A 23,817-nucleotide genomic window follows, 5' to 3' on the forward strand; every position below is an offset into this window, starting at 1 on the left:
TCTACTATGTTCAACAAAACTTAAGTTTCAGTTCTTCACTTCTTCCTTCCCTTTACAGTTGCAAGGAAAAAATTATACACATAAATCTGAATGCAGACAACCATTTTGTTTCCAACCATCTCCACGAAATATCTATAGAGTACATGCAAATATTTTAGCTTCCTTTATTAAGTGAAACTATGAGTCATTCCATTCCATTGCTATTTGAATAAAGTGAATCTTAAATCCATTACCTGATTTTCTTTAGCAGAAGATTCCAAGAAAGCTGCATTCCAGGATTCTGCTAAAGCTTTCCCTTCTTCATAGCTGATCACCCTGAATGAAGAAAAAACAAGTATGTTTCTTTATAACTTGCAAAAGAATTGGAATTTGACACTTCAGGAAAGTCCTCAGAGTACTGAAGCACATAAATGCATATAATAGGAATGTTTTGTGAAGTCTGATCCAGAGCATTTGCTTTCAGCTGCTGTCAAATACACCACTGGGCCAGGTAAAACACCTCTGTGACCCAGAAGAGCAGCTGTCCCAAAGTGTTGCTTTGTTTTTGTAATCTGCAATATCATCTGGTATTCTACAGTTGTGAAAAATACACTTCTGTTACTTATTTTGAAAAAAACTAAGTATTAAATGACCTTCCCTGGAACCTTATAGCAAAAGTCAACATTACAACAGAAGTTCATGGCTCCTAGTTCCATTCTGACACAATTCCTTTGCCAGTACCTTATGTTAACCTACAATTTGATTTTAGTTACAGAAAGCCAAGAACAAAACTAGCTCAGTGCAGCCACAGGAATGCCAGCTGCCGTCTTGCGTTTCACACGTACTGGAGTTCACATACCGTTCCATATGCAGGTCTTTTTTATTTCCAACCAGCATAATGGGTATTCTGTGAAAGAGAGTTCAGAACTTCAGAACAGTTATAGTATACTGAACAAAGTACTAGCAACATGCCTGCAATGAAATGAGATGAAAGTGTCACTACTTACTGGACTTTTCCCACCATATCCAATAACTTGCCATGGATAACTTTTATCACTTCAAAACTGCAAAATAAAGGGATGAAGTCACACATGCACTCCGATGTTTATCCTTAATACCCAATACACAAGCAATTAAATGCATATGTAGGTTGCTGTGTTTAAAACTTAGTCTACGCATAGTGGCAGAACTACAAAGATGCTGAAAGTGTTACTGGTTTGTGTACAACAGACAAAATGGTTCCAGAAGCAGCAAAGACTGACCTATATCTACCATTACAGCCTCCCCAGTTACGATACTTGCAGAAATAAATAACATTACCCAAGACTGATGCATCTCACAGAGCATCACTAAAAGCTCCTCCCGCCTCCCAATCTGCCATCATATTTAACTGCTACGGTCCAACAACTCTAGGTCAGCATGTCCAAGTAAATACATTCTCTTTGAAACTGCTTTAAGTTAAACACATTCCATCTTGAAGGAATACATTACTTAAGAACACTTAGTTCATATCGAATTCTTCTTTCATTTTATTTATGTGGAAGCCAAAAGACGCCCAAATTCTAATTATTTCTGGAAATCGAGTAAATTGATTTACAAGATGGTACAGAAACAGTGATTATTGACATACTTGTTATCTGTTCACCTACCACATAACATAAGTTTGGATGACAAGAGATAAGAAGCAGCACTGTGAAATACCACGAAGCCAAAAACCTCACTAACAAACTCCACTGCATTTGACTTTTAGCACTTTTGAGAACAAGCGATAAATGGGGTTGCACAGCAGATGTTGTGCTCCTCTAATTACAGTATGTACCAAATACTGGTACATGGATTGCACAATTCGGATTTGTTTGAATTAAGAGAGGCACAGGTTCATGGATGATACACACAACTGTATGATAAAAAAAGTGACCAAAACTTTTCCAGCTTCTCAGGTTATTAGCTACAGGCAGTGTCTTGACTTGCACTGCATTTCGATTAGAGTTGAAACTCTTAAAAATAGAGCAGTGCTTAGACAGCCTTCCAACTAAGAGCTCTCAAAGAACTGGTGCCTAAAACCACTATTCATTAAAACTTCTCATTTCTGCAACAAAAAATGCCACCATATTTAAAAACGATTTTCTGTCAAGCAGGTCAAGTTGTCTGACCAGCAATAATTTCTGAGACTGAGTAGAACACAATACCTCTCCATGTTCAGCTAATACTGTTAGTATATCCTATCAAGAAAATGAATTCTTTTCAAACAGAAGTGTTACCTAGTCTGGCAGAATTTACTAACTCAAATACAGTACTACAGATTATGTAAAAATGTGAAATCAATGAAAGGACTTTAAGGCTACAAAGAGTTTATGCTGAAAAGGTGTAAGTGAGATTCTGGTCTTGAGAACTTGTCTTAGACTTACATCCTTGCAATTATTTAAAAATAAGAGTTAAATGGAGGTTGGTTGTGACAAAGTTGAGAGGCATTGCTAAACATAGAACTAGGTGACCTTGCAAACTGAAAGCGGAATAAAACTACAAAAAAAATTCTGCTACAGACCACAAAACTGTTTCTCAGTCTGAAGCAACAGGAAAGATCTAGCGTATGAGCCACGGGATAATTAAATCACTAACACAATACAATCAGTGTTTCCTTTCCACTGTCAGGTCGGCTGTCCCCAGCACAGCCAGAAAAAGCTATGCCGTGACGAGAGCACCCGGAGAGCCCTCACCTGAGGTTCCAGCGCACAGGGCAGCAAAGTCCTTGTTCAACGCGGGCTCTTCACTGCCCAGTTCTGTGTAACTGCTTATCCAGTACTAGTTCACGAGTTCCATTTTTAGTAAAAAGACTAAAGAGCTGATCTTTGTTAGGAGATCAAGGTGGAATGCAAAAGAGAGGTGCTATTTCAACTCAAACACAATTCTGACACAGAAACAAGCTGCTAAGAACTGCCACGAATGAAACGGGCTCGACCAGATCACTTTAATGTTCAAGAAAGCTTTCCAAATTAATAAGGGTAGAAGGAGCGGAGGCAAGCTTTAAGACAGATATTGACCAATCCAAAAAGGGCATCATCACATCAAGCTGTGAAACAGCAAGAGATCTGGAGACCACAACAGATCCTTTCAAACAGAGTTACAGCAAACAGCTAAATGTGTGAAACAAGAATAAAAGAAAAATACTATCTGTCAGATAGATGTGTTACACAAAATCAAGGAGGACCTAGCAAGATACAAAATTGGAATTTAATTAAGCTGAACTAGAGCAAAAGTCTTCCAGTAACCTTGCTGCTAAGAGCCCGAGAATATGAAAAATGCAGGGTGTCAGCTTTGACTCAAGTCCCCTTTAAACTTCCCACTGGAGGTTAGCGGGGAAGATAATTTTGAAAAGGTATTTCTATTACGTTTGCTGTCAAGGCTCTCACCCCTGCTGGATCAATACTCAGATCAATATACACACTTTGACAGAAGTCTAGACGGGCAGTGAGTGTAGTTTGATTACCTAGGCAAGTCATCTAAATCACCAGAGTATTGTGGAAGATCTTTCCTATTACCTGACGCTGTCTTCAATCTAAGGAATTGAAGACGACAGGTTCACTGATACTTGGAAATTTAAAGGAAGGAACAAAAAACTTGCAATAAACAGATCAAGACTAAAATACTCATGAAAATACTATCTACCTACGGTTTTAACATACCTTGTTCTGTTAGTATTTTCATAATTTAGTTTCTATTTTAACTGATTGAATGCTACCACAGAAAACAGATTTCGTTTCTTTAGCTGGGCTGCTAAGTTCAAGACATCATGAGGCAACAACTGGAGTAGCTGAAAAAGAACATGGACTGTGTCCTTTAGCTGCCAAGCCAGGAACAGCACAAGCTGCAGAAGCCTCCACGCGATCTATGCTGATTTTACTCAAAGACATTTTTGTCCTCACCGGAGCACTTATCAATGAACATTTTTCTATTCACTTTATGAGTGGGAGATTGTCTACTTAAGGCTGAGAACAGTAACTCCTATTTAGTACAAGTTACTCAGCGCCAACACTGCATCTCTGACCAAAAAGAAAAAAAGAAAAGGAGTTTAGTATCTCCAGAGAGACATGAAAGTCTGACATCTGTTGCATTTCCTTCTGATCACACATGCTTGTCCTTCACTACTTCAGAACTAAAAATGAAAACCAAGAATAAAGGACTGTGAAAATCTGTTCAATATGAAAGACCTTGCAAGCAATGAAAGTTCATAACCAGACTATATCCTTTCTTTGAGAAGTGCTGAAGAGCCAACGGCAAGTTGTTTTACCTGTATTTTATGATGGTCTAAAAAGCACTTGAGATGAGGGCTTTTTTGAGATGAGTTTGAGACCCGTTTTGTCTGATTCAGGGGAAAGGACATGGAACACTCCAGCATTCGGAAAAAGCTGATGAGCTTCCTTGCAAGAAGAAGGGCAGCATCAACCTCACCTGCTACTTGATGAGCATGAAAGGTCTAAGGTTTTAACAATTTTACTTAAAAATGAAGGAAAATAGGATTATTTTGGCTGTCATAAAAAGATGCTGTACAATATTAGAAAATTAAGCTCTATTCAAGAATGAACAGTATTTAAACAAAGCAAGAAGACAAGGGGAAGAGACAAAATAGAAGATGACAAAGCCTTACAAAGGCAGAGATGAATCTTGCAAGACTTCAGCTATGATGGACTCTGCCCTCGTGTCAGAACGGACAGCTGACAGCAAGGACTAAATACTCTGGGAAATTTTTCAAATAATCTTATTTGCTGCAGCGTTCCAAGAGTGAGTCTACAGGCCAAAAGTCATATATTGATATGTCTATGAAAATTTCTGATGGTTAACCAGAACAATCCAAGACAAGAAGTGAAAAAAATCTCAGTACTATAATGAGCCACAAGGCTGAGGGACCGATCTAGCAACTAATCAGGTACTTCACATAAATGTACAGGGCTCTTTATGTTCATATTTAAGCCTGCCTTTGTGTCTGATGCTAGAGCAATGAACTCTACTTACTCCTGAAACCATTCTATGTACTTAGACCTCAAAACAACATAGTTCAGCCCTGTCTCATATCTTACATGGTACCTTGCATATTAGTCTGCAAAGTGTCTGTGACATTTGGATCTGAGGTGAAATTTCTGAAAAAATTGATTTTAATTTTCACTGTACTTCTAAGGGAAAGATAGATTATGAATTAAACACATGCAAACAAAATATAGCAGAGGCAGGAGTTGAACTCGGAATATATCTGGTTAATACCTGAATCAGAAGAACACAACAGATTTTATTACCTTTTTATTGACGTGACTGAATAAACAAGAATGTAGCCATTGATGTCTATGGAGTACGTCTGAGGAAATATGGAGTATTCATCCTGTAGAAGGAATAATTGCATTTAAAATTACTTACTGCCACAGTTCAGAACTCGATGCTAGGAGATGACAGCAGTAAGTTAGTCACACTTTAGGACATGAGGTGCAGGACCATCTTATATGAGTAGTACTTTCAGAATTAAGTTTTTTCACCATAATGCCAGATATGGAATCTTTACCAAACTAAGAGAAAGCTAAAGCAGTCTGTGTACTCTAGAAGGTTAATCTACAGCTTTTTTGGTTTATTCCCTCTAAGACTACTGATCAGCTAAAGCTATTCCAAATCCTTTTATCCTACTTAATTATCAGTTTGTATTAGTACAAAACATCCACTCTGTCCTACCACTAATTAGCCATTATGCCTCTTATCTCACTGGTGCGCCTCTTATCTTGCTGGTGATACATTGCAAATTCCTCATTTCAACAGGATCTAGTAATTCATAATTTCAGGTGGCACTGATCGCATCTAAATTACCTAAGAGATGTTTCAAAGCAAATAAGTGTGGCTTATCAACTAATTAATGCTTACCAACTGTAGATGCAAGAAAAATAGTTATTAGTTACTTTACTACAACTAGAAGTTTTCATTATATGACAAGCATTTTGCTAAAAAAAAACCACACACACCCTCACAGAAACTTAGTAATGGTATTTATTACCCCTGTAGAAAAGGAATTGACCAAATAGGGAAATTAAACAGACTGACATATTGCAGGAAATGCAACACAAACACTATGAATCCCATGTTAAACATCTCAGTTGTTCTGATAGATGTTCCCAGGAAACATTTACATTTTGACAAGAGCCACACTTCCTAATGTACAAGTTCTCCAATTTTTAAACCTGTGCTCCTTGAGATGTTAATTTTAGCTTAAGATCACATAACCTCTCTGTATATTGTCATGACTGAACAGATGGAACAGTGCAGTCACACAGCTTAAATCTAGACAGCCAAAAGGAATCAAACTTACTTAACTGGCAAATGAGGAAAAACCCTTTATAAATCAACTTCACAGATTCAGCCAAAAAAGTTTGAAAGAAAAACACCTGACAAAAGATGCCCTTATTTGCCTTTATTGCTACACACTGAGGGCAGCCCCCCCCATCCTCAGCAAAATGCCAAACTGCCATTTCATTTGGCCGTGTAATCCCAAAGTCAACACCGCAGGGATCCAAGCCAGTCTGCGTGTAAAACAGGTGAAAGTGCAACTCTGTAGTTGTTGGGCTTTACTCGGAATTTCTGAGGATTGCCCCAGCTGGAATTCAGTGTTAGGTAAGATTCCCTTTTGTGCTCCTCTCGTGTGATCCTGTACCGAGACTCGAGTTTAACTGAACTACACAAATCTGGACAGAAAACCATGAAAGGTAAAGGGGCACAGGACAGGAGTACCAAGAAAAATAATTGCCATAACCTCAACTGTTTCTAATTCATTACTTAATTTTTAGCTTGTTAGAAGAAAAGCTGCTATGCTTTTGGAACTTGTGGGTCACATTAAGAACTTTGCCAAGTGATAAAACAATGTAGCTGTAACTTTTCAAATCATAGCCAAGTTTTCAAGTACATAACAAATCTACAATATAATCCTTGCTATGCTGTATACACATGAGGACTCCCTATGGATGACTAAGCAAGACAGACTTCAGAAGGAAACGTGTTCAAGCCACACCTTCCATAACCCAACATCATCTCTCCCCTCTAACCTGGGAGCCAGAACTCAAAGTTCAAGTCATTCACAGGAAGAAACAAATCTGGAAACGACCACAGGCTGGGAAAGAACTTATTTTTGGTTTATAACACTGTAGAAAAGTAAATCAACCCTGAAAATAAGCTTCAGCAATTGAGGGGGACATACTTTTTAGAAGGGTCTGTTAGGACAGGACAAGGGGTGATGGGTTTAAACTAAAAGAGAGGAGATTCAGGCTGGACATGAGGAAGAAATGTTTTACACTGAGGGTGGTGAAACACTGTGTCCCAGGTTGCCCAGAGAGGTGGTGGATGCCCCATCCCTGGAGACATCCCAGGCCAGGCTGGACGGGGCTCTGAGCAACCTGAGCTGGGTGAAGATGCCCCTGCTCATGGCAGGGGTGGCACTGGATGAACCTTGAAGGTCCCTTCCAGCCCAAAATGTTCTATGATTCTGTCAGGTAGGTCACTGGTAAAGCGACACTGCCTTCTCAGAGGCCGTTTCTTCCTCAAAGAGACAGTTTTATCTCCATGCTACAATTTGAGATGTAAGGCAAGCACACATATTGGTACAAAGTGAAACCCATAGAGCTTGCTCTGCTGCTCACACCACACAGCCTGCTCCCCTCAACCCTACTCTGCTTTGCAGAATAGTCCCCATCAAGATCTTGCCCCAGCATGAGTGGCCACTATTGTGTTTTTAATCACTTCAGACACCTCTGACTCATTACAAGTGGATATAGCTTTGCTGATTAGCACCACAAGCTGATACCATATAAATGCAGCATGGTTGCTCTTAAGTCATGTAGTTCTCTTTGAGGAAAGTGATCAAACATACCCGGAAGGTTACAACCTTCTGAATAGTCTTCCAGGTATGAGCAAGAGTTCTGCAGTCTTAAGTACTGGCAGCATGTAATTACAACACTAACATTGTTTAAAGCTACTCATAGTTTGGAAAAATCCAAAGGCAATAATATATCAGAACTCACAGAAGGTAAGCAATAAAAAGTTTAGGATAAAGATAAGGGGTTTAACAGTCCCTGTTCTGGTTTTTTCCCTAATTTAGTCTTTCAAAAACTGCATGGAACGTGCAGTGCAAATTCAGCCAAGCAGTGCTATGTAATGAACACCTGTACCTCAGGAAGCTACTGACCAAGCTACAGGACACGCATTCCCCATCTCCTCCTGTGCTCCCCATCATTACATGAAGGCTCAGAAGTACGTGTAAATCATCACTCACTTAAAAATGTAAACAAACTGCAGCAGTTTATTGGTAGTCCAGTAAGTACTACCTATATGCATTTCTGCCTACTGCCCATGACTGTGTCACAAGTCATGGTGATACAAGTCATGGTGATGTACTGGAGCACACAATTGAGAAAATTTAATGAAAAACTTCTTCACGGCGTACTGAAGCAACATTTTCCACCTAAAGCAAGATTCCTAGTTTAGTCTGTAAATATCAGTCAAGCTGCTTATGAACTTCTGGTACATCAGAGTGAAGGCAGTTCCTTCTTCACTTTTTATTTTTTTACACATACCTTCAGACAGGAGAAAAAAAAAAAACAAACAACACACAACCAAACGAAAAACCAAATCAACAAAGCCTTTAAATAAACACTGCAGAAAATCTTTGGTGACTAAACGACAAGGCAGAATCATTTAAGTTAATCTTCACCTCTGAACACGTGGTTGGTACTGACTTAGCTCTGCAGCACTATGAGTACCTGTTGTCTTAACTCTGCAGAAAGATTCAAAGAAAGAAAGATAACTTACTTGGCCAGCAGTGTCAACCAGCTGAAGATGATATTCTTGGCCATTTACTGTGATCAGTTTTGTAAATGCTACAAGAAACAAGAAATAACATGTCAGAACTACACACAAGGAAGGCATTGGAACTCATTCATCTATGCCATCATCAGCCAAGGCACTACAAAAAATAACTTTAGTTTTAGGCTTTAAAGGATCAGTAAAAGGCTAGATCAGGTGGCTGTAATCTAAATGAGCGTACTGAAGATAATGAAACTCAGAAATTTATTATAAAATTTCAAATTTTGGAAGATTCTCACATTGGATTCAGCTGTTTCTTCTTTACTTACTTGAGAGAGTAAAAAGTTTTTACATGTGCTTCTGAGAGACTTCCAGGCAACTGGAACTTGTGGTAACACAAGACGCTTAAATACAATTAGCATCAAAGCTAACTTTGAACTTATTATAGGATATTTTCCTCAGTTTCCAAGCACTTCAGCAAAATCAGTTTCCTAAATGTAAATAGCATGAGTGATCTGGATTAAAAAAAAAAAAATTCTTCAGGGCCTGAACCACACACAGCCTAACTTACAAATATACCAAACCTATATAATGAGAGTTTAGCTAGAAGCTTACAGTTGCTCCCAGCCTATCTAGTCCTCAGTCAGGAAGGACATTCAGTCCCTGAACACAACGAAAATTGCTTCTCTTCCTCAGATTCATGAAATGCCAACGCACCGTGAGCTGAGGAATCTTACTCAGTGTTTGTATTATGCAACTGCAAAAGCAAACAGCGTCACAGCCTTTGTAGGAATAATGTACTACCAAGCACTTCATGTACTAATGAGAGCACACAAACCTGGCTCCAGAGCCTCACTTTGGCTCAAGACACAATTACTGGACAGTACTGACATAATAAGTCTGTGTTGTCTTCTGGTTGAGGTGGTTTTCCCAAACAATAAGAGTCCTAAGAAGTTGCATCTTTCATTGCACTGATGAGCAGGGAAACAGCAAACACTGCAGTGACCTGTTCATCATACTCTGAATTGTCTAACAGCTTCCCGAAGCTGCAGAGTTGAATGTTCTCGATCCCGCTGTACAGTCTCCTGCCTACACCCTCTGGGCTTCATACGGGGTCTCGTAGGAGCCGAAGTTCACCAACCTTCCTCCTCCCCGACAATGTTTGTTGCCCTGTCAAGTCTCCACAATGCGAGTATTATCTTGAGTAAGTGGGCTGAAATATCTGAAACTGGAGGTTTCAACCCACCTAGTGAATCAAAGCACTCTTTAAAAAAAAAAAAAAAAGGAGCAATTCAAACAGCAAAGCCAAAGTAATGCAGAGTGTCTAAATAAACAGAGTAAAACATACCTACAGTTTCCATTATAACACAGACAAGTGCAATTTGAAATGGAGCCTCAGAGAGCTCCTACCATAGCCTGTCTGTTCCCAAGAAAGCCGCTTTAACACTCGCGCATGCAAGCTGCTCTCAAATCGCCGGCTGGATGCTGTTGTTATTGCTGCATAAAATTTTAGTGTTACGAAGCAAGAATCCACAACAGCTTTTTGCCTTGGCTGAACACTGGGGTGGGGACAGAAGCAATCGTTTGCTTGAACGGATGTTAACGTGCTGCATTGCTATATACAATATCACCACTGCAAGCCGGAGGGAAAATGGACTCATTTGGAGAGGGACTGCATTAACAGGTATATTAAAAGTAAGTCTCTAGTCTCTTGACACTTCACATACACAATAAAAGCACTCTGCAATCACAGTAGCTTCAAGAGCCTCACGAAGTTAATATTTAAAGAGAGACAGATGGCAGCTTTTTCAGACTATTCTAGAAGCTGAGAATAGACCCAGAGACATCATCACCATCGGCAGTGGAAGCAGAGCGTGACAGAGCAAGGGGAAGGGAAACTGGAGGAGTCACCGCAGACTGGGTGAGGAGAACTGGTACTTCAGTGCAGAGGCTTGTAGCGCTCAAACAGCCCACTGTGAACACAAATCTGCTTTGATGCAGTCATAGTTAATGACTCCCATATCTTTGCTGAAGCTTTTAAAAAATACTCCCAGTAAGAATTTCATCTTGGGAAAAGCTGCAGCTGTATTAAATGTGATTAGCGATCCACAAGTCCCCTCGATCCAGAAGTAGTCTTCGCTTCTAATTCCATCACCTCCTATGGTGGGACATGTCGTCTTCTGCTGCGCCCAGGAGCAAGACAACCAACCGATAATACGATCACAGCACGGTGTGGCTCTTCTTGACGTGCCAAGGACAGATTTCGGCAGAGCTGGACAATCTCTGCAGTACTAGTTATAATTTGAGCATCTGCAAAGCACGGCTCATGAGCTGAAGCAGGGGTGTGGGGTAAGGCCATGGGTACGGCCGGTTTTAGCTCCATGAGGCACACAGATCTCAGAACAGGACACGCTTATGGCTTGTAATACAACCCAAGTGTGGCTATAGGAAGAAAGCTGCAATCCTCACCTTCACCTACAACTGTTCCTAGTTTTAATGCACTGCTGAAAATTGCAGAATTTGGTGCTGCAGCGAACAGCATAGCACCCAACAGATATAAGTGTATAGCTGAGGGTGCAGCAGTCAGCTGCTGCCTTGCAAAGAAACTAAAGCCACTTTGCCCTCAGAGAAAGTTCTGGGAAAATTACATGGAAAGTGCAGCCCTAAGTGCTGCTATAGCTCAGATGCGAGTATATTTCAGTTAGACTAAGATGAATTAAATAATTTGCATATGCAACTCAAATGACAACTGCTGTGAAAACAAGCCAATATGATAAAAAAAATAGCACCAGGCTACGAATGCAGGCTTTTAGGTCAATAGTGCTACTGAGTAAAGGTACAGCAGTGGTGTGCCATTAGCCCCATAGAGCCAAATACAACCACCTTGCAAGGGTTCCTCAGTTACTACCTTCCGCATCCCGTTCTACTTGTCCTCACTGTAAAGTCAATGCCCATCACTAATCTGCCAGGACATCTTTTACAACACTGAGATGTGCAATGCAACAGAGCTGTATTTAATTTCTCTCAGAAGCCTCATTTCCACCCCTTGGGAAGGCTGCCCAGCAGCAGCTCCTGGGAAGCAGCGTATTTCACCCTTCCAGGGCAGCTGCCATGATGTGCACAGAAGAGCTGAACCTTAGAGATACTTCTAGTGGACCCATCTAAACCTATATAAGTATCTCCTCCACAACTACAAGGGTTCCTCCAGCTCCCTCGCCCTTTCTAATAAGCTTCTAACTCACAGGTGCATTTAAAAAAACCCAAGGGATGGAGGTAGGAAGCCCTTGGGGAAAGACTGTTCCTCCCCTTAGGGAGTTACTGAGCCTGTTCAGGGGCAAAGACAGAGCTGCAGCACAGTGCTTGCAGCCTCTCCGAAACTGCAAGAGAAAGCAGCCAGACAGACCTCAGAGGAGCTGAAGGAAACATGTTTGAGACTTGGGCAGTCAAGTCAGCTTTCCTGCAACACAAAAATCACTGAATTAATAAGCAAAGACATCCCTGCAAAGATGGGGGTGGCTGAAGTTACCCACACATCTTTATTAACTAATCCTTCTGACCTATCTGCTTGGAGTTATAAATTAAGATTCTAGATTTATTCCAGTAAAATTTTTGAGTTTTAAATTGTTCTGGTCTTAGCTAATCTGCCTTCATAGCCCAATCCAGCTCAGTGTCCACATGGACACCCTCATAGAATCATTCAGTTGGAAGAGACCCTCAAGGTCATCAAGTCCAACAATTAACCTAACTCTAGCACTAAACCATGTTCCTAAGAACCTCATCTACACGTCTTTTAAACCCCTCCAGGGATGGTGACTCCACCACTGCCCTGGGCACACGCTCCTGCTCCACAAGGATCTTCCCTCTCTTTCCAGCACTCCCACGAGTGATCATTCCACTAGTTCCTCAACCTGCCTGTCTCAGAACAGCCACCCATCGTGGTGTCACTCCTTTTGGGACATTCAGAAAGGGAAAAACCTATTTTGCTGAGCAATTAATTCTCGCCTCTGCTGCTGCAAAATGCTACAAGTTACTCTTCCTGATGCACAAGTTTAGTAGCAACACCTGAATTCAACATGCTTGTTAACTTAATTAACTAACTTTTCTGGTTATAATGTAAAGTAAGCAAAGGAAAATGCTGCAGTGAAGTATTTGTTAAAGTTGACACTCTTAAGTGAAATCTGACGCAGCTTATTTTCCCTTTACCACTTCTGAAGAAGGCAGAAATTTTTTATACTGGCAAAATGAAACTACTAGAAGAATAGATCTTATTCCTGTCACTCAAGGCTTATATTCTGTGCAACTTGTTCCTTTAAGAGCTTAACTATAGCTTGCCTTCTATACAATTTAGACTCAATTTTTTGTGCAAGTTTTATTATTTGAAGACAAAAAAACATAAACATTAAGCTACCAGCAGTACTGCAACTTTCTACCCTTTCATCCATGCTGGTAGAAATACTGTGATAAGTTATCAGTAACAGTTTTCTGGAGACAAAATAGCAATCACACAGGCCAGACTATTCTTTAGCCTGTATTTTTTTCATTTCCAAGTTTTGTGACACTGAAGTAGACCCAATCACTAGACAAAACTGAAAAGGTTTTATAACCTGCTATAAAGCACTGGAAAAATGCAACACTCTCCAACGCCGCCCCTAGGATAAGAACATGGACTTCTCAACCCCTTCTGCCAGCATGGTCAACCAGATTTGAAACTGCAAGCTAGGAAAACAGTAAGAGGGTTGATCGTGTACTTTGTGTCTTATGACCCTGCACGGAATCAGAAACATACAGCTGGGAGCATTAAAAGACTAGATTGATCAAAGATTTATATTCAGAAAAAGCACTTTAAAAAGATCAAGAACTTAAATCAAAAGAATGATTTTATACTAATCCCATCAAAACTAGCTTCATGTGTCTTTCTTTTTTTAAAAGATGCCTGTAATATATTTTACATTTTAGTGGTAAATTTGAAAGTGTTATCTCTTCCATTCTCCACAGAAGCATTTTTAAAACATCTTCTTTATCGGGCCTTAAGGATGGGACAGACTTTCTGCTGTCTTGAATCTCTATGCACATCTTTTATGTTTTCAATCTGTACTTCCCAGCAATGTGTTCTGATGCAAGAAGGGCCCTTCAGTTTTCTACCTTTCAGAAAGTAAATTCATCTAGCCATGCCACAGATCACATGGTTTTTCACCAGATGAATAATGCTCTTTGTTTTCTGAACAAGTAAGAAATCAAGTGAAAAGTTAAGCCTTTTCGAGATGCCCCCATCCAAAGTTTTCATGGCCATGACTTGCTCAATGTTTAGAGTTCAGATCAAGCAAGCGGCACAAACTACAGGAGCCAAATAAACGTGGAATTCATCCAGACTGTATTTTCGAATAGTTAAGAAATGTTGCCAGTGTGAGATACACAACTACAGTTACAGACAAAAGGTTTCTGTGGACGACAAGACCTTGTAAAGGATGAAACAAGCCAACCTGTACCAAGGTGTCAAAATCCCAAACCAAGATAAAGATTCAGTATTTTGGAGAGATGTTGACGCCATGTCCCTCAAGTTTTACTCATTCCCATATACCTGCATAAAACTTTTAAAAAGATTACTTTAAATAATTTGCATTTACGTAGCACGGTAAAAATAACCCGTGCCAATCGATATTACGATTTTGAATGCAGAAACTTAATCCCCAATATTTTGTTAGCAGCTTTAATTCAAAACAAATCTTATTTATAATTCTAACAAAGTAAAAAGGGATGATGAAAAGTGTAAATATTAATGACATCTGTATGTATAATATAAATACAGGTCGTTCAGGTCAAGGGGCAAATTATCCATCCTAACTTGCTAAAGCAAACGTAGAGCTTCTTCAAAAAGTAGCGTTTGAATTTTAGTTTTAAGAAATAATCCTGAGTAGAATATCTTGATAGCTACTGATTTGTAATTATTACCATATACATCCAAAAGAAACCCTGTTCTGCTGACTACTTCATCCAAACTTCCAGAATATCACACAGGCTTAACATCCTACTGCACGGGTTCAAAACCGTAAAAATGCACTACCGGTGAATTTCACAAGTCATTACAACACAAGACGTCCAGGGTTACAATCATGAAATCAAAGTTTTATTTGCCACATGATTAAAGTGAGCAAATACAATCGAGTTACTCAGCCTAGTACCACAGTTGCTCAAGCACTTTATGACCACTGCTAGCTCAGAAAGAGGTGGAGGGATTGTAAGGAATACAGGGTAACTCACCTCCCAAGTGACTTACTGCTCTTGGCAGCATTTTTAGTATTAGTATCTTTACTTACCCGCTATTTACAAAGGCACTAATGTTAAAAAAACTGTTAAGAGAAAAAAAGGCACTTGAGAAGTCAGTTATGCAGTATTTGCAGCAAGCCGATTGTGTACCAGGCTTGTTAGCAAGCAGCTGGCAAAGAGAAATTTTAAAAACTATCATGTTATCGTGGCCCCAGCATGTCTACCATGTCTACTGTCATTTGCTCCTGGCTGGTGCTGCTGGCTTTGTGTTCATCTGGATATACTGACCACATGAGACATTTGAGACTTTGCCATAATTGTATATAGCGGCACATTTTCATATAGGTATGACATACTCAATTTGAAATGCCCCAACCGTATTAGGGGAAGCAGATGTCCAACAACATACATATAATGCAAGAAGGAGATGTATTTTAGCCAGACTGATTAGGTTTTCCTTCATTTAGTGTTAAGAGTTTAGCTGTTCAGAGAAATGCACAGTGATTTCCACGCTGCAATACCATAAGCTTGGTAAGCATTGTTTAAAAGATTAATAAAACTTAACAGTTAATTAATCAGCTTTAATGGTAATATGTAAACGCCCACATGAGTAGTATGTATAACCACAATGGCTTCTGATAAAAGTTAGTTAGGTACAGAAGAACAGCTTGTCAGTTACTTACTGTTCTCTATGGTTGGATCATATGAATCAACAAACTGTCCTTCCACAAACTGAATCGTCAGTGAAGATTTTCCTGTAAAGCAAGGAAAAGATGATTTGTATTGAAAACAAGTCTTCCGGCTGTTACCACTTCACACTTACTAGTAGATACACTAATGTTTGTATAAGAGCCAATATGAGCTTTGTATGGTTCACTGAAATATCTATGCACGACAACTGACCTATTTTTAAACTGAAGTGCCTATTCCTAGTAACTGCGTCTCCTGAACATATAAAAAGTAGTGCAAGAGCTACTCGGCACGTGTTCTGCTTTTGTTTTAAACACAGCATAATTTAAGTGTCTCCTCCAGTTTAAAACAAATCTAAAAGTTGCAGTGTCCAATCTTCATAAAACTAAATTTAACAAACTGTCATACTTGGAAGGTTTTTCTATTGAGAAGCATAGAAAACTAGAAATAATTTCAGTCATTGTACAGAAAACTAGGAACTTGGATGGAATTAGCCAAACTGGGTTTGACTAGGAGACTGGACGTGTTTCCCACAACAAAAGGATGATCTCAAAATTCCTCAGACCAATGTACTCTCCTCTTTATTAACCCTGTTAATGTCTTTTAAGCACATTGATTGAAGAGGCATCATTGGATTTTTTTTTAAAGCCATCTGACTGCTACTTTTACAGACAACGTCCCCAGTTTCAGCTATGCTGATCTGATTGTACACCTTCCAATAAAGAGCAATGCAAAACGTTGCACTTAGTAGCAGATTGAGAAAATGAAAACTAATTTAGTCTTGGAAGATTTTACGAAATGGTACAAACGAATCACATACATTGACCATAAAAAGCACCTTTAAAGCTCTGCAGCTGAAGACTTTTCAAAGCGTTACTGAAGGTCTTAACACTATTTCCATTACAGCACATCTTCTACATTTGGGAATCCACTAGATCCTATTACATTATGTTTACTGGACAAATACACTCTTACGAAGATTGCCAAGTGCATTAGCTGCTTTTGGACATGAGCAGATTCTTCATGCTGCTTTATATTCTTCTCATTGGCAACAAGCACAAACAAAATAGAACCTCAAGTTAAAATTTAGACACAAAACCAACCTATTCAGTGGAAGCCTTTCAATGACATCGTAGTAGCCAATGTTGTAGATGAACTAGTTTGTAGCAAAACTATTTTCAAGAATTAATTGCTTTGGATAAAGAGTGCCCATCTGCAGTGCTTAGACTATGCTATGTTTATACTTCACTGTAGAAAGTTATTTCCTCAGCATTCCTTCAGAAGATAGTAAAAAACAGTCTTCCACTTCCAACCTCTCCATTCTTGCTTCATCATACAAGGCTCTTGACCTGTTCACATTTGATTTTTTACTAATATTATCAGCATGCTTAGCAAGTCATTTTGTTAAAGACATTCTAAAAAAAAAAATCGCAAGTCAGACAAAGTACAGAGATGAACATTATGCAAGGGAAATTCGGATTAATATTTGTAATTACATGTCCAGTCAATTCCTTCATTAACTGCAACACTTCCAGGATTGACTTGTCCAGGAGGAATGATGAAAATGTTACACAAGCACCATCGTTTGGGGATTTTCCAAAAGCCGTAACCTTTACCAACTCACCGCTTTATTTTAACATCACTGCCCAGCTCCGCCATGCTTATCCCTTTGCTGTCTCTTATCAATCATGCCAGTTTATTCAAGATACAATGTGAAAAACCCCAGCACGCCACCTTTTAAGAGGGGTCTTTTCTCAAATTAAGTTCTTAGTTACCTTTTTCTGATACATGTAACAGTGCAACTACAGGCATCACTCACTGTGCATGAGTTTACAGAAAATTGTACTTCAAACTGCTGCTCCAGAAAGGAGGGGGGGGGCGGCGCAGGGAGCAACCATGAACATCTAAAATCATCCTAATAAGGACAGACTTGGAACTGGGGCTACACATCTTCACAGCTTTCTGAAACTGTGTATTTTGGACACCACCTAGAGAACGAATGAACTTTCGACCTATTTCTTCTTCAGCTATAACCTTATGAAGTTGCTACCCACGTTCATGCTTCCAAATTCTTTGCCAATACCAGCACATTAAGCACTCAACTTTAAACCAGTTAACTATTCCTATATTAGGCTCTTACATATTCAAGATAAGAGGAGCTAAGTTAAGCACAGATCATCACTGAACGTTTTTCCTCCTAAGAAGTAAGATTAACTGAAAGACTCGACTGCTACCGTCTGTGTTAAATCTGGAAACTGAATACTAGAAAGAAGTGGAGCCAACAGAAAATGCAGCATTTAGCATCCAGCTGTATTAATTACTGCTTTCCTCCTAACAGTGAAAGAGGAGGAAACAGATACAGACCAAACCAGTATTCCAACACTCTCCTCCCAAATTCCTCCAAGCTTTATGAGGAGCGTTCCAGTAAGCATGTGTTTGTGCTCAGCAGAGGTCACTGGCTGTCCCAGATGAGCCACGGGAAGCTCTCCAGCCTTGGATCCAGCCACCTACCCCCTCAGGTTAAGTGCACTAAACCACAGCTTCCAAAGGGGACAAGAGAAATTTTAAACCCGAGTTATTAACACCTCCCTGCCTTGTCTCATGCAGGAGACTGTAAACAGCTCGGCTTGAACTTTGTCACACAGGTTTGATTCCAGGCCTTTGACCCACACTCGTGGAGAGGAAAACAAAGTTGACAATTTAGTTCTATCTCCTCTTTCTCCAGAAAGATCAGGCAACATTTGCATTTACAACAGAAACATGACACCCACAAAGCAGGGGCCAAGAACTGCACCCAGTTGCATTTACTGACGTGCTAACTTGGAGCACCGCAGTCACGATGTGCAGACACCACTAGCACACTTCAGCCTAAAACGACAAGAGCCTGATTTCAGCAGCAAAGACTTGATTAATTGATCACTCAAGAGTGCACACCTCAAAAAAGGCTCAGCTCTAATGTGTTCTCATTCAGAACAGACACCAAATGGTTTTTAGTTTGCTAAGCTTTTCCTCGTAGCATTCTCCGTGCCGGTACTTTTAGCATCTCCACTGTCCTCAAGTTTTAGGAAAACAAACATTTGTTGAGACCAAAAGGAGAAGCAAAAGCAAGGCAAAAGCAAGGCAAAGTCTGCTGGAAGTGGTTCACTAAATTGATGGAGACCTGTGATTTTAAGATGAAAAAGCACTTGCAAAATCTTACTGGAGAAGATTATGGTTTAACCTTTTGACTCTGTTCAGAATCAGAGAGCTTAAAATTATTAGGAATAACTAAATGAATCACATAAGGGCAACACTGGGGCAGGGCAACAGGATGACTCCTCCAGCTGTACTTGCTATGGTAACTCAAAGCACCAGATACTACTCTCTGTGGCAGAGGAGTTGTAAGCAAAATGCTCCAAGTTTGCTGACTCTCCCACTCCCTGGAGGAACAAGACAGAAGGTAAGCGCTGGGAGCAATGTGTTTTACAAGGGTTTAGAATACAAGTCTCAGATGGCCAAAGCTCAACTGAAGTTGTCTAGAACTATCCAGAGTTATTTGCATACACAATTTGTTATTTATCATATGATGTGGGAGTGGTAAAGAAAAGAGTTTTGTACTGTCAAAACAGAAAAGGAACAGGTTTCCAGACAGAAAGCCATTTCAAAAAATAAAGCTGTCATATTTCTGTTCATACAAGAGAACACTCGCTACATAAAGCTGAATGTCCCATAAACACTGACTAGTACAGTCACAGCACATCAGTTTCAAATGCCATTGCAATTGTCCAAGAAGCAAAAGGATGACTAAAAACTCCATTTGGCAATTGTTTTGCCTTGACAAGAGCTGTGGTATTTAATCTAGCCTTAAAAATTCAAGTTTTACAACACTAGGCAGTTTACCAAGAACATGAGTAACCGAGCATGGGTGGGTTCATAAAGAACGGGTGTCCCCCACAAAGAGGCCACATCGTCTCTTGGGCACCCACCACCTGCCTGCCGACCCCCTCACATCCTTCATTCTCCAGGCAGAGGGAAAGCCCAGATGACATTCCCCCAAGCTCAGGAGGGAGAAATGATGCAAGGGCCAGCGAGCAGGTCCAACACCAGCTCCACAAGCAAGGCATTGTGCAAGCCCGGCTCCGCAGCTGCCACTAACGTGGCATCTCCGCCGTGACGGCCACTGGCACCGGCGGGCAGTTTATCTCAACAGGAAGGATTTCTCAATGCTCGAAATCATCTGCACAAGCAATCAGTAAACAGTTTGACAGGGTCAAGAATGACAGCTACTGAAGAGTTGCAATTCTCCATTCTGTTAGAATTTTAGATGCACAGTTTCTTTAACTCACCTTTTCCCATTGAAATGCCTGCTTATGTACTTGGATTAATCATTAAACAACAGCTGGCTGGAAATAATCCACTCCAACGACAAGCCTAGCATCTTACTTAAGTTAGTCTCTACATAGACCTTACCTACAGAACAATGTAGCTTAGGTTTTGTCACAAAAGGGTTCAAGATGCTGCCAGTCAGATTAAATAAGACTTAATGCATACCCAGCTTTCAACGTATCACACGCAGCTATGCCCAACTTACTATGCTTCAGATAGGAAGTTTTCATACTAAAAGTTACACTCAATTTAACTGGAATGTTGGGATCGTTATCTTCTTTAATTCAGAATACCAAGATGCACAAAACAGAGACACCAGCATTCCCACAGTGCAGATTATCTATTTGCCCTCAGAGCACAGAATGGGGCAGAACAACTTCCTGGAGCAGATGGAGGTTTTTTAACTGGGTAGCAAATGGAATTACAGCATCAGTCTTTGACAAAAATCTTTTCACAAGATAGCAGATGATCTCAGAACCCATCACTAGCTCATCATCCATCTCAGGCTTCATCATTAGCAACTTTCCATGGTTAATTAACATTTTTCCCCCCAGGTACTAATTATGGCTATGTACTATAGTTGCTATTTTGCTGACCATTGCTATGTAGCTCAGTGAATCATTCTAATGACTATCAAAATGATACATTTGGGCCGATAAAAAATTCTGTTTCTAAACCTCTGGAGACAGTGATACAATGAGCAGCTTGTGTTTTACTCAGATGAAACTTAAATCTACTAATAGACTTATAATCATAAGGAATTATCACTTATGAACATCTACACTGAGACACAGTTTTACTTATTTTGTGGTGATTTCCTTGTGACATCAACATTATGATACCAGGATTAAATTTTTTTTTATGTTTAACACAGAAAACTCTCACCAACACAGAGCTCAATTGCTGCACTTGCTCGTATGATACTCATGCTCGATCTGCAACCGAAGAGTGGTGGCATTAGTCTCTCAAAGTGCTGACTGAGCTTTCCAAATGACAGACTAACGGATCTGCCCTTACAATCCTGTAAGAGCCAAAGTCTGAGGACCTCAGTGAGATACCTTTTGGTAAAGTAGTGAGGGACCTCAAGAACAGATGAGACCTTCATGACAAACCAAAGAGCAGATCAGCATTTCAGGACAACACAAGCTCTTTTTCAATTTTTATGGCACTCTATCCCATTGCTACAACTGTTCCCAGCCTTCTCCTGATCTATCTTCATATTAGGATGTAAGGAAATACATTTGACAGTCTAAGGAATTGTAGCAAGAACCACTCCTGTTGTTAAAAAGGAGGTTCACATGACAGTCTGTAACACCAAGAACACAGCCTGCAGCGAGAAAAGGACACACGTATTGCACAATCTTCTTGAGGTTTATCAAAGGTATTCCTCTGCAAGCCAGACGAAATCCGAGAGGCTGTCATTTCGGAAGTCATCTGACTTCCTTGATTTTCTTCAGATTTCAAAGCAGCTAGTCAAACTCACAAGTGTATTTGCAGGTTGGCTACAAAGAGCCTTCAAAACACAACCCAAGTCCTAATAATGCTATTTAGATCATCTTTTCTGGAAGAAAAGCAAAGAGCAAGTGCTTTATTCCCTCATATGTAACAGCAAGCTTGCTCCATCCTGCTGCAGTGCTCACCCCTCAATGTTCACTTGCACTTTGTCACAACATATTAGGTGTCCAGGCAAATATGTACAGAAAAATTCCTGTTTTGCTGCAACAGCTTAGTTGTCACTTCCAGGTGTCCGCTTTGTCTCCATTTAAGTCAGCAACCACAGCAAAGGATTGTCAGAAGAAATGTTCTAGTTATTTCAGTGCACAGCTCAGTTACCTTTGATTGCTACCCTTGCTGGCAGAAATGCAGAGTGCCACAGTTTGCCTGATATTTCCCTTTTAAGGAGGTAAACCAATTTTAATTCCATGTGTTTACTATCAGTTTCAAAAATGGAAGAGCTCGTACGAAGCCTAAAATACCCAGAAAAGTCCTGGGTATGGTATACATGCATAGGTGGCTGCATCCAGGATACTTTAACCAGGTCAGAGGAACCACATCCTGGGCTCTCCTAACTACAAAGGAAATTCAGACATTCACACCCAATACAGTCAACCAGGATGCGCTCAGATTCTCTTCAAACTTCTTGCAGAAACTGGGTATCCCTGCGGCACCTTCCCACCTCCCTCCCCACAACCCCATGCCTAAAATATCTCAGGTGGTGGCAGAAATTCAAAAGCAATTCCACTTATTGGGCATGTGCTGCTAGCGTAATTAGCAAGTCTATTCCTAAACTAAGGCAGTACAACTTGATACACTGCATTTCTAAAGGGAACCTTATTAAGCTTAAGGATCAGACCCTAATGTTTCAGTTTATGACACAGAGGAAAAGAGCCTGAACTTCGTACTGATTTTCCCCCAAAGAGGCAAAATTCAACTTGTACTGCTGGGTGGAAGCCAAGTCCTCTCTCTCCATGAACACACATCAAGCAGCTAATTAGGTGTCTGAATGAACCTGACCTTTCCTTGGATCATCAGCTACATACAATACAAAATGTCTTTGAAAGATACTTTCAGGAACTGTCATTGTTTCATCATGAAATCAATTTTTTAATGTTATGTTATTAGAAATAAAAATGTGCATCTCTTGCTTTAATACATTCCATGCATTCCCCTTTTCCATCTTCAAGGTTTTAGTTTCAACACAAGGGAATGAACTCCCAACTTCCAGTCTGTTTCTCCCTGGCACTAAAGATTACTGGGGTTTACAACCTCAATTACTTTTCTGCAAGCCAATAAACATCAGGACTAGCAGGTTTTATCACTTCTTTGAGAAGCAGATCTTTCCAACTGCACTTCCCCACACCAGCTCTCCACCCGCCGCACAGACGCTGCCGTAACTGCACTTGCAGTTGAATTTAATGGCAGAAGCCGAAAAACTCCACTCTACACACACCATGGGGCATAAAGAAGCTGTGAAGGTTTAAGGGGGGTTTGCAGCCATCATTTTCCTTTTTTTTCAGTTCTACACAACTGGCTGAAGTTGACAGCATCAGTCACATTAAGTCACACGCTACTACTGACCACCTGGTAAAGCAGCATTCAGGTACAAATTAGGATTTCAAACTTCACATTTCTATTAGAAAACAGGATAAACTCTTTCCTTCCTTCCACTGCAAATCTCACATTTTTAGATCACCTGATCTACACCAATAACAGAGAAAGCTTTAATAGCACAGAACCCTTACCAAGACAAAAGACCTTAAGTCCTTCAACAGATCAGTGCTGTTTCACCAAAATACAGGTCACAGGTCCTCCCTAAGGATCTTTTTGAGGACTGGAACCACAGCGTTCACTGATGCCAACACACCTTATCATTACTTACCACCCCCAAGCACTGGGATAAGTCTTTGAAAAGATCAGTGAATTTTTCCTGGTGTCATTTTAAAAATGCAAGTCTAGGAGCTTGATTGTGAGTGTATTGTAACACCAAGTAAACTGTTAGAAATGTAGCTGAAACGGTGAGGAATGGACCCTCTTGGCAGTACTACTGAAACGCATATCATACAGGGCCTCAAGGGTCTTCTTGGAACTGCAAGAACAATATTAAGAGATGTATTTCTCTACTTCTTATTGTAGAATGACAGAAGTATCTGATTAAATCCTGACAAGATAGTAATCCCCTCCTCTCTTGGTAACATC

General features: G+C 40.1%; 1 protein-coding gene across 1 annotated transcript in view; it reads right to left on the reverse strand.

Moving 5' to 3' along the window:
• RHEB (Ras homolog, mTORC1 binding) overlaps nucleotides 1-23,817 on the reverse strand; it is a 42,570-nt gene that overhangs the window by 7,528 nt on the left and 11,225 nt on the right. The window contains exons 2-7 of the mRNA XM_065628357.1: nucleotides 15,750-15,821; nucleotides 8,809-8,876; nucleotides 5,268-5,350; nucleotides 987-1,043; nucleotides 839-886; nucleotides 234-315 (exon numbers count right to left, since the gene is read on the reverse strand). Of these exons, the coding sequence (XP_065484429.1) occupies nucleotides 234-315; nucleotides 839-886; nucleotides 987-1,043; nucleotides 5,268-5,350; nucleotides 8,809-8,876; nucleotides 15,750-15,821 (410 nt within the window). The remainder of the gene's footprint in view (nucleotides 1-233; nucleotides 316-838; nucleotides 887-986; nucleotides 1,044-5,267; nucleotides 5,351-8,808; nucleotides 8,877-15,749; nucleotides 15,822-23,817) is intronic.

Source organism: Caloenas nicobarica, chromosome 2, assembly GCF_036013445.1.
Source record: "Caloenas nicobarica isolate bCalNic1 chromosome 2, bCalNic1.hap1, whole genome shotgun sequence".
In the NCBI taxonomy this organism is placed as follows: Eukaryota; Metazoa; Chordata; class Aves; order Columbiformes; family Columbidae; genus Caloenas; species Caloenas nicobarica.